This window comes from Osmerus mordax, chromosome 13, assembly GCF_038355195.1.
Source record: "Osmerus mordax isolate fOsmMor3 chromosome 13, fOsmMor3.pri, whole genome shotgun sequence".
Lineage (NCBI taxonomy): Eukaryota > Metazoa > Chordata > Actinopteri > Osmeriformes > Osmeridae > Osmerus > Osmerus mordax.
Genome location: NC_090062.1, coordinates 7,005,372 through 7,020,233, shown reverse-complemented (window position 1 = coordinate 7,020,233; position 14,862 = coordinate 7,005,372). Strand labels below are relative to the sequence as shown.

The window sequence follows — 14,862 nt, the reverse complement described above, 5'->3', positions numbered from 1 at the left end:
TTTACCCAGAGTTTAGCATGAATAAACTGAGTCATACCGACGGTGTCCCTGGCTCTGACAGTGTGTGTAACAGTTGTGTGTGTGTGTGTGCATCTGGGGAGGCAGCTGTACGATGCCATATTGCATCACCAACATTGAGGCTCATCCGAGAAGGACTTCCAGACAAGGTCTTATTATTCTCAGAAAAAAAATAGATGTATTTTCTATAAGCTATTCCCCACAGCTGACACAACAACATTAGGATTCTTATAGAACTACATTTAGACGTCAGTGGGAGTACTGCTTGTTTTGGTTCCAGTCTGTTAACATCCAGCGGGTTCCAGTAGAGGGTTTCGTGATGTCACACTCCAGCCTGCTTCCCCAGGCTGACCATTAAACCTCAGACAGACTGTCTGTGACACACATATCATCTGGCCACGCCCCCTACATGTCACATGCAGCTGTCTGCAACCCTACAGGGCGTTTATGACCCCCTTTCAGGAAGTGGCGCCAAGCGTAAGCCCCGGGGTCACTCCGCCGGGTCAGGGGAACACATGACCCCCATCTCAGCGTGTGCAGCTGAGGCCAGGGAGGAAGGCTTCCCCGCTGCCTGGCTGCTGAACGCACACAGGTACTCATCCCTCACTGGGAGCTCTCGTGAGAGAGGAGGCAGGTGGATCCGGTCTATCTATCAACACACACACACACACAAACGCCACGACTGGCACCGACCTACACCCTGTACCGCAGAGAAGCATCCATCTTGACAGAGGGGACATCTGGACTGGATGGAGGGGTCTATAAACAGCGCACTGGGCGCGTGCTGTGTTTGGGTGTGTTTGGCTGCACCAGTGTGTGTATGCGTGTATTTGTGTGGGCGTTTGTGTGTGTGTGTGTGTGCATGCTTGTGTGTCTGTGTGTGTGTGTGTGAACACACCTTGGACCAGTCTCCAGTCTTCCACTCGTAGCACTGGGAGTGGTCCTCACAGGGCTCCACTTCGGCAGGCCTGGACTGGGGGTCACAGCGTCCCTGAGGGTTAGTGCAGCTCACCGTCCTGCTCCTGACCCCCGCGCCACAGTCTGACGAACACTGGGGGGAGGGAAGGAAGCAGTTACAACAGGCATATACAGTCATATATACGGGAAGTGTGTGTGTTTGTGTGTGTGTGTGTGTGTCAGACCTTGGACCACTCGGAGGCCTCCCAGACAGTGAGGCAGAGTCGTCCCTCGCAGCCCTGCACGGTGGGGGGCTTGCCCCCCTGGCAGTACAGGTCCCGGGTGTGGATGTAGGAGCCGTTCTGGAGCTGGTACACACACACCACCTCCCTCTGCTGCACACCCTTCCGACACGTCACAGAACACAAGCCCCACTCCCCAGTCACCCACCTTGGAGAGAGGAACCAGGAGAGAGAGAGATGAACCAGGAGAGAGAGAGGAACCAGGAGAGAGAGAGAGAGAGGAACCAGGAGAGAGAGAGAGAGAGAGATAGAGAGGAACCAGGATAGAGAGAGAGAGGAACCAGGAGAGAGAGAGAGGAACCAGGAGAGAGAGAGAGGAACCAGGAGAGAGAGAGAGATAGAGAGGAACCAGGAGAGAGAGAGAGAGGAACCAGGAGAGAGAGAGAGAGAGGAACCAGGAGAGAGAGAGAGGAACCAGGAGAGAGAGAGAGATAGAGAGGAACCAGGAGAGAGAGAGAGAGGAACCAGGAGAGAGAGAGAGAGAGAGAGATAGAGAGGAACCAGGAGAGAGAGAGGAACCAGGAGAGAGAGAGGAACCAGGAGAGAGAGAGAGAGAGAGAGAGAGAGAGAGAGAGAGAGAGAGAGAGAGAGAGAGAGAGAGAGAGATAACGAGAGGAAGGTAATGAGAAAGAGAAAGAGCAGTAGTTATCTTCTCCACAGTAAAAGCAGTCGTGAGCTGGCCTGTAACACTCACATATCAAACCATGGAGGCACATAATACCTGTGACACTACAAAACTCATTGGAACCTGTTTCGCACAATAGCACACGTTAAACAGTTGAAAGGAAAAGGAGAGAGAGAGCGCGCCGGATGTGTCTAAACCAAGAACATGACAGGGAGCCTTTGACGGGGTTTTGCGACTTCAACAACGGCAGCACGTCCATGTCTGGATCTATGGGGAAGGAGACACATGTCTGACCGGCAGATCAGTGTGGGTGGAACACAATCGTTTTCCTCTGTGTGTCCGTGTCTGGTTAGATCTGTTTCGGAAGCACAACAGAGTTCCAGGGCTGCAGACAGGGCTTTCACGCTGCCTCACTGCATTCTCCACACCGACAATCTGGATTTGATGCCAGAGCTCTCAGATGGATGAGAACATCAATGAGATGAGAGAGGAGAGAGGAGGAGAGAGGCTAGGGGACGGAGCCATTCCTCTGCACAGGAAATCAATTGTTACCAGGGAAGGGTGAGCCGTGCACTCGCTGTTAGGCTGTTGGAGGAGTGTCTGTACGTGTGTGTGTGAGTGTATATGTGTGTGAGTATGGGGTGATGCATGCATGTGTATGTGTGTGTGTGAGTGAGTGTGTGAGTCTGTGCTGATGTATGCATGTATGTGTGTGTGTGTCTCACCGGTATTGGCAGGGATGGGTGTTGCACAGGCGTACTTGGGGGAGTGGTCGGTTCTCAGGGTGACAGTGGCTGTCATTGACCACGGACATGGTCTTATTGAGCATCCTCATGCAGGAGACCACAGTCCTCCTCTCACCTAGACACACAGTGGAAGAGGGGGAGGACAGAGGGAGAGGGAGAGAGAGACAATGAGTGAGAGAGAGAGAGAGAGAGAGAGAGAGAGACAATGAGTGAGAGAGAACATGAAAAAGAGAGAAGGTGGCAAATCGAACATTGAATTTGTTGTGAGTATACAGTAACCTTTAAAGCTCCCATGGCAACAGTTCTGTGTCACTGCAGTGTGTAGCCTGACCTAGACGCCATCCTCCTCCTCCTCCTGCTCCCGTCTCTCACCCCAAACAACCCTCTCCAGCCGCCCCCCTTAAACACGACCTGCCTCCGACCCTGAACACTCCAGTGAACTAAATCCCAGCCTCTGCCTAATGCGGAGGCGATCACATCATAAAACTCAGTTAATTAGAGCTCACAGCAGCGCAGGGCAGCAGGGGTGTTGTTATGGCCCAGAGTCTCGGATCCAGAGCAGCCCAGACTGGGCATGTTGCTCCGCGAGGAAATCAGTCAGGACTGCTGAGAGGCAGAATAAGCCACAGATGAAAATAGCCTGAGACAAACTCCTCGTGCTGATCACAACTCTGAGCTACAGTTACCAAGGAAACAGCCACCCAGGGCACTGTTCTCCGAGGAGGATCCCTCTTCCACATTTAAGTGCTTCAGAAATGGGTCACAAAACCCAAAAACTCTCTATGAAACAAAGAAGACCTGATTTCCGTGCTTCTGTCGGGGCTCTGTAGGTGACAGGTGGAGAACGGCTGTCCACCTTTCACCATATGAACACACCTGTGTGCTGAATGGACATACCCTAACCCTAACTCCATGAAGACACACAGCATGACCCTGACTGCTGCTGCTACAGTAGCTAGCGCTGGGACGCCCTGCTCCAGTCTCCCAGCCACAGCCCTAGACCCCGCCCCACCCCCAGACCCACCCCCACCCCTAGACCCAGCCCCACCCCTAGACCCACCCCTAGACCCAGCCCCACCCCTAGACCCAGCCCCACCCCTAGACCCAACCCCACCCTTAGACCCACCCCTAGACCCAGCCCCACCCCCAGACCCAGCCCCACCCCTAGACCCAGCCCCACCCCTAGACCCAGACCCACCCCTAGACCCAGACCCACCCCTAGACCCAGACCCACCCCTAGACCCAGACCCAGCCGGACACTCTCCCCTAGCTCTGTTTGAAGTGGTGCCCATGCCTGGCAGGGAACCTGTGCTGGGCAGCCAGCCCCAGATTAGAGACGCAGGGTGGGACCCAGATGTGAGGTGGCGTGCTCCAGATTAGAGCTCCAGATCTAACACATCAGCCCAGAGGACGGCAGCAGCAGGGGAGGGAAGGGCAACAGCCAGAGCTGGCCTGAAACTGGATCAGTGTCAGCCCGCATGGAGACTCTGTCCACTGATGCAGCTAATGTCCTAGAAACGCTCAAGCCCCATGCACTGATATGAGCAGATATACTGTACGTGTCTGCATGTGTGTCTGCATGGAATGGAAATGAGCGTGTGTGTCTATGTGCCGCGTGGCCCCACCTCCCCCACACTGCACGCTGCAGTCGTTCCAGCTGCTGTGAGTCCAGAGGTAGAGGTGTTCCGGCTCCTTCCGCTCGGCGCTGCTGTTCTCCTGGCCGCTGCTCAGAGACACCGTGTACTCGTAGTGGATCCCATAGGTCTGGTCGTGGAACAGCAGCACCTGCCGGGGGGGGAGGGGGCGGAGGGGCAGGGAGGGGGTGAAGGGGGGGTGAAGGGGGATGGAGACGGTGAAGGATGGGGGTTAAAGGCGGAGAGAAGGGGTGAGGGGGAGGAGGGTGAATAATGAAATACACTATTTATGGGAAGGTCAGTGTGTGACATAACTGTGGGGGCACAGGCCTGGCTAATGTCTTTACCATCAGGTGCAGGGGGGTCTGGGTGGGCCCCTTGGCAGACATCTTCTCCCAGAGGCCCCTCCTCACGTAGCGCACGGTGGTTCCTGCCAGCTGGAACTCCCCCGGGAGCTCGATCTTCCAGTCGCTGTTGATGGACCTCCGGCTGGAGTCTTTCAGAGCTGGAGGAGAGGGGGAGGAGTCAGGGGGAGGAGTCAGGGGGAGACACAAGGTCGAAAGTTCAAGCCCAACTGCTGTGCTCTCATAAAGCTTCCTAGTCCCAGTCATGAGTCCACGGTGACAAGGACACATAACAGAGATGATTCAAAAGACCTGAAACACACAACTTGAAAACAAACTGGGTTTAATCCCTCAACAAAGGGATTTCGAGCCATCCAATCAGCAGAGTGGGTGTCGCTCTCTCTAGGGTGAGTGGAGTTGACTGTGTGTGCTGCTGCCTCCGCCACACCAAAGCAGCACAGCATCGTCACTTGAAAGAGCCCTTGAAGTGGATTGAGGTTGGCCCAGCAGACGATCTCACCACACATCCAGAGTTAGCGCACGTCTCTCCGGGCCTGAGAGGACCCGAGCCAGACGCCACACAGGAAGTCCACCCTGGGTTGGGTTATGCACTGGAGAGCTTTTCTCTCTCTCTCTGTCACCCTGTCTCTCTTGCTCTCCTTATATCTCTCATTCTTTCCTCCTCCTAAAGTTTTCCCCCTTTCTCCTGTCTGCCTCTGGCTAGGGTGCCCAGAAAAGAGGAATGAAACTAGCTCTGTGAGAGTTAATGACAGCGGGAAGGGTGAGATGCAGTGTGTTCCATAAGACCTCTTTGAGTCTCTCCTGGTTTATGTTTTTGCGATGAGGCCACTGGCATGACTGGGTGGTGTGTAATGACAGGCTTCAGAGAGGAGCAAACATTTAAATAGACTCTAGGCCGGTTTGTTTCAAAGTCGTCTTACAAAACACAAGTTAGGGGCTTAGAAAGTGTAAAATTGAAATCATTACCTATGTCATTAGGATCCAATGTGTACCTTCATTACAGTAATGTTTAACTCTACATGTTGCTCTACACTGCTTCAGCTTAACGCCTTTTTTTACTGCCCTGTTTGTTTTCAAAGTCGTATTGTTTTATAGAGAAACATGATTAGGCTGTTTACTGTTCATAAAAGGAGAGGCCTCACACTGTATGAGGGAAGTGGTGTTTGAGTGCTCTCTTTGAAGACCAGATGTTCCACTCTCTCTGAGGGAGCGGTTGGCTTCTTAAGCTCTCCTCTCCTTTATTACTCTCTCCTCCCCTCCACTCCACTCCCCTCCCCTCCCCTCCTCTCCTCTCCTCTTCTATCCATTTCTCTTCTCTCCTTTCCTGCCCTCCGCTCCCCTCGCCCCTCCTCCACTGTGCGAGTGGTTGTGTGTGCGTTGTGTGTGAGCATGTGTGCACCGGTGTGTGTGTGTGTGTGCGTGAGAGGGCAATGCAATTCATTCTTACCCAGGAAGCTGTGGGACGGCTTGTCCTCCACTACTTTGATCCTTCGTGCGCCCACAGGTATGACTGCCGCCTCAATGTAACCTAGGCAACGGACGAGAGAATGAGACAGGGAGAAGAGCAGGCGGGGGGTGAGGGGAGGGTGAGGAGCGAGGCGCGGCTGGGCTGTTGAGGACTGGGTGTGTGTCATAAAGGCTCCTCTCGTCTGCTCCTCTTACAGGTTTCCTGCTTGTCCCCACTGCAGACAGGAAACCTGCCTTGTCGTCCTGACAAAGCAGCGCTCTGATGTTTTTAAAGCAGTCTTTACAGGACACAGATACACTATACACAGACTACATTTCCGTATGCTCCTCTCAGATGTCCCAGGTAAAGCTTTAGAAGTAGAGAGTCAAGCAGAATCTGAACAGTAGTCCAGGGTCACCTATTAATGTCCGTACGTGTGTCAGATGACTGGCGACAGTCCCAGATAGACTTTGCTGTGCAGGGTGCTCTGACATCACAGTGTCTGGAAGGATCTCAGTGGGGCTGAGTGACAGGCCTCACAGCTAATGAGCTTCAGGCTGGTCTGTGTGTGGATCGTGGAACCATTACGTGAGGAGCAGGAGAAAGCTAGCGCTCATGACAAACAAACCAGCCCTTTCCCTCCCTTACACACACACACACACACACACACGCATGCCCCACGCACACACACACACGCATGTGCCCTTGGCAGCAACAGTACAAAGCAGTATGGCTAGTTTCCTATAGTTTCCCCGGTCCATAAAAGACATGTTGTATCCCAGAAGTTTACATGCATATGTCTGCTGACAGGAAATATCTGAGAGGTTCAGAGAGAGAGAATGGGAGAGAGAGGGGGCAGGAGAGGGAGGGAGGGAGGGAGATACAGTACATGGAGAGAGAGAGAAAAAAAGAGAGATGGAAATAGAGAAGGAGGGAGAGAAAGAACGAGGGAGATAAACACCAATAATTGCTTGAGGAAGAACCTTTCACAAAGTGGCCAGTTTGGGGTTATTCCAATTTGACCTCTTTGTAAAAGGTTTGTTAAGCTTTGGAAATCAAAGGCCAAACCCGATAAAAATATATCAAAACAACAATGAACAATTCTCCTTCAGCTATTTCACAAGCTATATCACAAACATATTCTTCTGATATTTTAAAAACTATTATGGACCTTTCTCCAGTCGAAGGATGAAAACCTTCTCAAATTCAGATAGAATTTGACAAACTGCTTTGTTCTGCTATAGTGCCACACACACTCACACACATCACACAACAGTACACGATTCACACAGTACTTACCAATGTACCCCATTTCAGTAAAACCCAACAAAGACTCAGTAATAACAGCCTTCACTCAGAGAGAAATAGAAATGCCCTTCAACATTGATCTGAGTTCAGTTTGGAGCTTCCTGTCTGATGGCTGACATCATTCATAGGAGGAGGTAAAACTGATCCTAGATCTTTGTCTGTGAGCAACTGCTATCCAGAGCTAGAAACATACAGCACCACACACCTGTGTTAGAGACACCACCTTAGTCACCACCACCCATCACATGTCCCCACACCACCCTCTCCTTCCATCAGCCCCCCTCCACCCCCCCACAATGTTAAAGACACACCACCCTCTCCTTCCATCAGCCCCCCTCCACCCCCCCACAATGTTAAAGACACACCACCCAACACCACCTCTCTGGGTTCTTCTGGGACACTTGTCTGAAGTTACTCATTCAGAGATGACCTACATGGAACTTTAGTTGCACCTCAAGGGATAAAAGACACAAATTTGGAAGAAGAAGTATGCTAGGTTTCTCTAAAGACTGAGGTTGTGGGGTTGTAGGGAGATGTAGTTCAGTAACGGGGTTGTTCTTTGTGCTCGTTCCAGGTTAGGACTACAGATCCCAGGAAAACCCACAGAGGAATGGTTCTTATCCACCAATGCTCAAACACTTTAGTCAGGGCAGGAAACGAGCAACACGCACACACACTTACACACGTACACACGTACACACACACACACACACACAGCAGGCACCTTACATGAGAAACACTTGGGGACAGCTCTGGGTCTAGCCATCACACAGGTAGAAACCCTCTTACACTGCCTACTGGTGACTGGGAACACAGAGGTATGGAGAGCACCGTCAGAGATGCTGTGGTCCACACACACATGTACACACACACGCAACCATCTCCTCTCTTGTTCTACCTTAATCCACCCCATTGCTCTCGCTCACAGAACACCATAGAACAGTTCATTTACATTTTCTATTGTGTGAAATGGTTTTGTCGTATTCTCACGTTTTTTCCCTTGAAGATAATTAATTCTCACTGAAAGAAACTCATTCTGCGGTACCAAGACAAGTTCTGTCTGTAAATTAAACTACAATCAACCCATCAGAACCCCAAAGGCACTATTCATTTTGCCTTTCAGAGAAGTAAGCCTAATCCTGACACTACAGGGGAAGCCATTATAGTTGATTAATGAGAGCTTGACTACACTAGCCCACCTCTGTTTAATGTGTAGGTGAATGAAACAGCAGGTAAAACTGACGTGTGTAAACTGTGTGTGTGAGAAATTGTACTCTTTGTGTGTATGTGTGTGTGTGTGTGTCACTATGGCCGTTCGTGGCTGAAGTGCACCCTGGTGTGTTGGCTCAGTGTGTATTCCACTAGAGATTAAATATCAAAGGTCAGTGTAAGGTCTCCTTGAGGCTAAGGACTGACTGGTGGATGTCATCCTGGTTTGCAACCCAGCACACCTCCAGATGAGCTCCAGGTCCTCATGTTATCCAGACCTCCACTGTTCCCCCTCCCTACTGTCCTGTTACCCCCTCCCCCCTCACTGTCCTGTTACCCCCTCTCCCCTCCTCCCCCACTGTCCTGTTACATCCTCTCCCCTCCTCCCCCACTGTCCTGTTACATCCTCTCCCCTCCTCCCCCACTGTCCTGTTACCCCCTCTCCCCTCCTCCCCCACTGTCCTGTTACCCCCTCTCCCCTCCTCCCCCACTGTCCTGTTACCCCCTCTCCCCTCCTCCCCCACTGTCCTGTTACCCCCTCTCCCCTCCTCCCCCACTGTCCTGTTACATCCTCTCCCCTCCTCCCCCACTGTCCTGTTACCCCCTCTCCCCTCCTCCCCCACTGTCCTGTTACATCCTCTCCCCTCCTCCCTCACTGTCCTGTTACCCCTCTCCCCTCCTCCCCCACTGTCCTGTTACCCCCTCTCCCCTCCTCCCCCACTGTCCTGTTACATCCTCTCCCCTCCTCCCTCACTGTCCTGTTACCCCCTCTCCCCCACTGTCCTGTTACCCCCTCTCCCCTCCTCCCCCACTGTCCTGTTACATCCTCTCCCCTCCTCCCTCACTCACCCATGCCCTTGGTGTGGTTGAAGTCTCCTTTGACAATTTTGCAGGATCGCCCATCTCCGCTGCACACGCCACAACGATCCTCCTTAGCAGACGAGCCAATGATGCCGTCACACCCGATTCTCTGACCGCAGAAAGGACACAACAGGAGGTACATGACGTGAAGCACTCCACATGAAGTACAAGACAGGAAGTGCATGACACGAAGAACATAACAGGAAGTACATAACAGGACGTACACAACAGGAAGTACATAACAGGACATACATGACAGGAAGAACACAAGAGCAGCCATTACTGACTGAAGATCTGAAGCCATAAAAACAGGGGTGGCAGGAAAGGTTACAACCTAGTCCAGTCTATTCAAGTCCAGTCTATTCAAGTCCAGTCTAGTCTGGTATAATCCAGTCTAGTCATTCTTGCTCAACTCTTGGAAACACTTTACATTAAGGTTACATTAACTACTATGTAACTACACAGCAACACCTATAGTAGCAACAAAATAACTGTTATGCAGTTACATTTCATTATGGGTTCACGGTTTCACAACATGATCTCAAGAAGTTATTCTTGAGCTTCCCCTCAACTAAATACTTTTTCCTTGGCCTAAGGGCACTGAAAGCAAAACGTAGCAGTACATTACTTCTGGTGATGCATGTTAATTTGTCCCTTTGTTTGAGTTTGTTCCACTTTTCTTTTATGTTGGACAGAGATATTACATGTATTTTGCTGCACTGTACTGTGCATGATTATTATTAAGATGTTGTTGTACTGTAGTTACAATACAATTGATATTGGTCACCCTGCCTGCTAGATTATGTGGTTCCTACATTGGAGTTTATTCAACCTTAATGTAAAATGTCTTTATTTCTGTCTTGTACAGCACATCACTTAGATTAATTCAGTATGTTATGTGATTGAATCAGAAGTGGATGTCAGCTGAAAGTACAATCAGTTTCCATGGAAACCCAGTGTTTCCATGACATACTCCTGTCTCCTCCACATACATGTGTATTTATTTTTTATGGAATCTTTATTTTATCGGGCAAGTCAATTAAGAACACATTCTTATTTACAATAACACACCCCTGTCTCCACCATGCCACTCCCTCACTGTTTATACAGCATGTAATCCTTCCCAGCAATTAGCACTGAGTTGAATCAGCTGGGCTCATACACATTCCCTTAAACCAAAAACAGGTTACACAATCAAGGGCACACACAATCCGGGCACACACTATCTCACACACTTACACAAAGACACACGCACTCTCTCACACACATGCACACACACAGAGTTAAAGATAAGGGTACGGTCTGTGAGGGATGTTGTGTGGTTGTAGGTCTGGAATCTCAGAATCAGTGGAACTCTCAAACGCTCCTCAGAGGAATCTGGGACACAGGGAATCTTGCTGATTCAGACTAAGTGAAAACACACACGCATGCGCACACACTAATGCATGCATTTAGCATTGTGTGGGGTTGCGTGGGGTTATGAGGAGTAGAGAGGGTTTGTGTGCGGCAATGTGGATCGGTGTGGGCAAGTGTGGGCTAGAGTGATATATTGTGGATGCAATATTTCCCTGATTGCAGCGTTTTCTGTCTGACCAGAGGGAAAGTAGAGCTAAGTCTCTGCTTTTACTTGTCTGCATCTCTCTCTCTCTCTCTTTCCCCCTATCTCTCACTCTCTCTCTCTAAGTGTGTTTTGATAGCATTCCTGAGTTTCATACACCCAGCCTAACAAAACATTTAGACCTTCCCTCTCTCTTTCTGCAGTATCCTACTCTCTCTCTTGCTCTCTCTCTCTCGCTCTCTCTCTCTCTTTGTCTCTCTCATTCCCCTCCTTTATCTCACTCTCAGTCCGCTTGTTGCCTCCTCTTTCTCGCTGCCTGCCTCACTTTCCTCTCTGAACCCACCTCCCCCTCCTTTCTCTCCCCGTCTCCTTTTTCTGCTTTCCTCCCCCTTATCTCTCCACGACCCTCTCTCTTTTCCTGTCTCCACCCCCCCCCCCCCCCCCCTCTCCAGGTCAGATGACAGGGATCAGGGTTGGGGAGTGGTGTGTTTGGTTTATAACAGCAGATCTAGTTGATGTAGCAGGGTGCATGACCAAAGCGAGAGAGAGAGAGAGAGAGAGAGAGAGAGCGAGAGAGAGAGAGAGAGAGCGAGAGAGAGAGAGAGAGAGAGAGAGCGAGAGAGAGAGAGAGAGAGAGAGAGAGAGAGAGAGAGAGGGATTGTAAAGGAGGAATGAGACTGACAGTGCCAGTGTTCTAACCTAAAACCATCTTCAAGCTCAGGGTCAGAGTCAGGGTCGGAGTTAGGACTTGCTGACAGCAGCACTTTCCCTCGACACACAGGGAACACATTAGCAATCTGGGAAACAGCTCTATGTTCTGCCCAGAGACTGCATGTCTTTTATAAACATCCATCAATAAAACAACAATAATAGCAAACTGATGTCCATTCACCCGTGTCTATCCATCGGCTATTTCCTGCCGAGAATCTTCTCTTACATCCCTCCTCTTGCTTTCTTTGTCTCTCTCCTCATCCCCTGTTCCTGAAGGGGCGGGGCTGCACAGCACTATAAATAAATATGATGATGGCTGAACAGGAAGTACTGGTCTGACCCTAGTACCTCCCTGGCCAATTAAAACGTAGAGTTCCCAGGTCTGCCAAGTCCGTGCTTGAATAATGTGCAGTTTGGAAAGAGAGAGGAGAAATAGATGAAGGGAGAGGGGGAGATAGTGTGTTTGCCAGTGAGTGTGTGTGTGTGTGAGAGAGTGTGTGTGTGTGTGTGTGTGTGTGGGAGTACCTGACACCTGCCACTGACACACAGATCGGTCTCATAGGGTCCACAGGGCGTGCCATCCATCACTCTCTCTGCCACCAGGACCGGGGCATCTCTGCCCACAGGGCTACAGAACAGAGCACAAGGCTTCTCTGCACACACACGCATACATAAACACACACACACACATACCCACACACGAGTATGAGTTTAATGGCGTTCTTACTTCACCCATTGTAATGCACTACAGACATATCGTAAATTCATCGTTAATAATGAGTTAGTAAGAGTGAAGAGAGACTACGTATGTTTGCAGCACTTAAAACGACATTGTGTATCTGTGTGAGAGTGTGTGCCTGTGTGTTACTGTCTCTGTGTGAGAGTGTGTGCCTGTGTGTTACTGTCTCTGTGTGAGAGTGTGTGCCTGTGTGTTACTGCCTCTGTGTGAGAGTGTGTGCCTGTGTGTTACTGTCTCTGTGTGAGAGTGTGTGCCTGTGTGTTACTGTCTCTGTGTGAGAGTGTGTGCCTGTGTGTTACTGTCTCTGTGTGAGAGTGTGTGCCTGTGTGTTACTGTCTCTGTGTGAGAGTGTGGGCCTGTGTGTTACTGTCTCTGTGTGAGAGTGTGTGCCTGTGTGTTACTGTCTCTGTGTGAGAGTGTGTGCCTGTGTGTTACTGTCTCTGTGTGAGAGTGTGTGCCTGTGTGTTACTGTCTCTGTGTGAGAGTGTGGGCCTGTGTGTTACTGTCTCTGTGTGAGAGTGTGTGCCTGTGTGTTACTGTCTCTGTGTGAGAGTGTGTGCCTGTGTGTTACTCACCATCGTTCATAACAGCAGTCCACACGCCACTCTTCCTCTTGCTGCCGTGGCGGTCATACGACAGACACTGCTGGTCCCTGAAACTGGGGGTCCCCTTGGGGCAGGGGGGGCCCTCACACACCTTGTGCTCCACACTGGCCCTCTGGCAGTGTCTACCCCCTGGACCAGGGCTAGAGATACACACAAAACCGTCGATCAACACAAACACAACACATACATACATACACACACAAATTCCACACACATGACCTACGGTGGGTTGTCACATTTCCTCTGCCTGAACTGGGCTCCGGTCCGGCAGGTTCTACTGCACATGCTCCACTGGCTCCACGGGCTCCAGTCCCCGTCCACATGCTGAGGGATGGGCGTCTTGCTCACACACTCCCCTGCCCTGCACCACTGACACAAACACACACATATGCACGCACGCACACATAAATACACACAGAATGGTGTAAAATGGACACATTTCAAATGAATGAAAGCTGGATAGCTAGAATAAGAAGCGTGGCCTGCAGTCCAGCCTGTCCCAGCAGACAGACAGACAGGCAGACAGACAGGCAGACAGACAGACGGAGCACAGGACCCCTACCTTGTCTGCTCCACACTCTGTCCCATCCAGAGGAGGGTCCAGCTTGGTCTTACAGGATGCGTCGCCCTCCACCAGACACCACAGACCAGCACACATCAGGTGCTGCAACACACGTCACATGATTTACACACATTCACACGCACGCGAGCACACAGCCACTTACACACCCAGTACTGTAACCAAACTATATGATTATCATCCATCCATTCGTCCATCTGTCTGCCTGTCTGTCTGACATCCGATCACAGAGCACAAAGCAGCGCCAGATGGAGCGAGGGTCTAGAAGGACTCACTAAACCTCCACCTGGCCCAGGAATCTCTGGCACGACCACAAGAAAACATAAAAGGCAAAGACAACACAAGTCCCTACTGTCTAGAAGAGTGTCCATGCGCGAGGAGTTCTGCTTTAAGTTATATGCCGTGTGACGGCTCGCAGTCAGACTGCCCTCGAGCTCGTTCAGAAGCACTGTGTGTGTGTGAGCTTGTGTGCGTCTGGGGTTTATAGAGAAGGGTAATGTGTTAATAATGGTGTGTGTTATCTTGCTAGCAGGAGATGTGGTGCCTGTGCGCCCTTAAGGCAGTTTTTTTTTTTTTTTTTTTACAGTGGGTTGCTGCAGCAGTGTGGCTCCCGCCTGCTAACTCTCTGTATTTATCCCTGCACACTACATAAAGCTGTCTGTCAGCAGGACAGCCAAGGAGGAAGATCATGTTCTCTCTGTGTGTGTCTGTCCGCCTGTCCGCCTGTCTGACTGATCGTGCTGCTGAGTGGCATGTCGGTTTTCATTTAGTCGGCGAAAACAATCCGTCATCCTATAAAACAACCTTATCTTCGTGTGGATCGAGCTTAGCTTTGCTCTTTTTCGACAACTACACCGCACCCCTGCACAGTAGAATGTTTTCTGGTCCAGCTGTAATATTTCTGCCACGGTTTCTTCATAGGTTTATTTGGATCTTTTTCATCATCTCTTCTTCTTCCTCAGGGGGAAGAAAGGCTGTTACAGACCATTTGTGGTGTGAATGACCGCAGATGTGTGTGTGTGTGTCTTTTTGTATGAGTGTGTCTGCGTGTGAATGGGGCTTTCCACGGCGAGGGGTCAGGGCCTGTGAAGAACCAAACAGCAACATCACACTCATTTACCAATAATAACTCCCTGTTCTCTGGGGCACCTCTCCTCTCTCCATCCACTGTAAAGATGGTCACACCTCTCTCCAGCATTCCAGTTGACGTTTTCTAAACGCACTTCGGCTGAGGAGGTTTGTTCCCTCATTACTGGG

The 14,862-nt window shown here is 50.7% G+C and overlaps 1 protein-coding gene across 1 annotated transcript in view; it reads right to left on the bottom strand.

The window, feature by feature from the left end:
- The window catches only part of adamts17 (ADAM metallopeptidase with thrombospondin type 1 motif, 17), a 45,098-nt gene that overhangs the window by 3,177 nt on the left and 27,059 nt on the right, over window positions 1-14,862 (bottom strand). The window contains exons 11-22 of the mRNA XM_067249240.1: window positions 13,588-13,689; window positions 13,249-13,394; window positions 12,996-13,165; window positions 12,207-12,334; window positions 9,401-9,521; window positions 8,072-8,146; window positions 6,035-6,115; window positions 4,570-4,727; window positions 4,214-4,373; window positions 2,568-2,703; window positions 1,161-1,365; window positions 917-1,069 (exon numbers count right to left, since the gene is read on the bottom strand). Coding sequence (XP_067105341.1) covers window positions 917-1,069; window positions 1,161-1,365; window positions 2,568-2,703; window positions 4,214-4,373; window positions 4,570-4,727; window positions 6,035-6,115; window positions 8,072-8,146; window positions 9,401-9,521; window positions 12,207-12,334; window positions 12,996-13,165; window positions 13,249-13,394; window positions 13,588-13,689 — 1,635 coding nt within the window. The remainder of the gene's footprint in view (window positions 1-916; window positions 1,070-1,160; window positions 1,366-2,567; window positions 2,704-4,213; window positions 4,374-4,569; window positions 4,728-6,034; window positions 6,116-8,071; window positions 8,147-9,400; window positions 9,522-12,206; window positions 12,335-12,995; window positions 13,166-13,248; window positions 13,395-13,587; window positions 13,690-14,862) is intronic.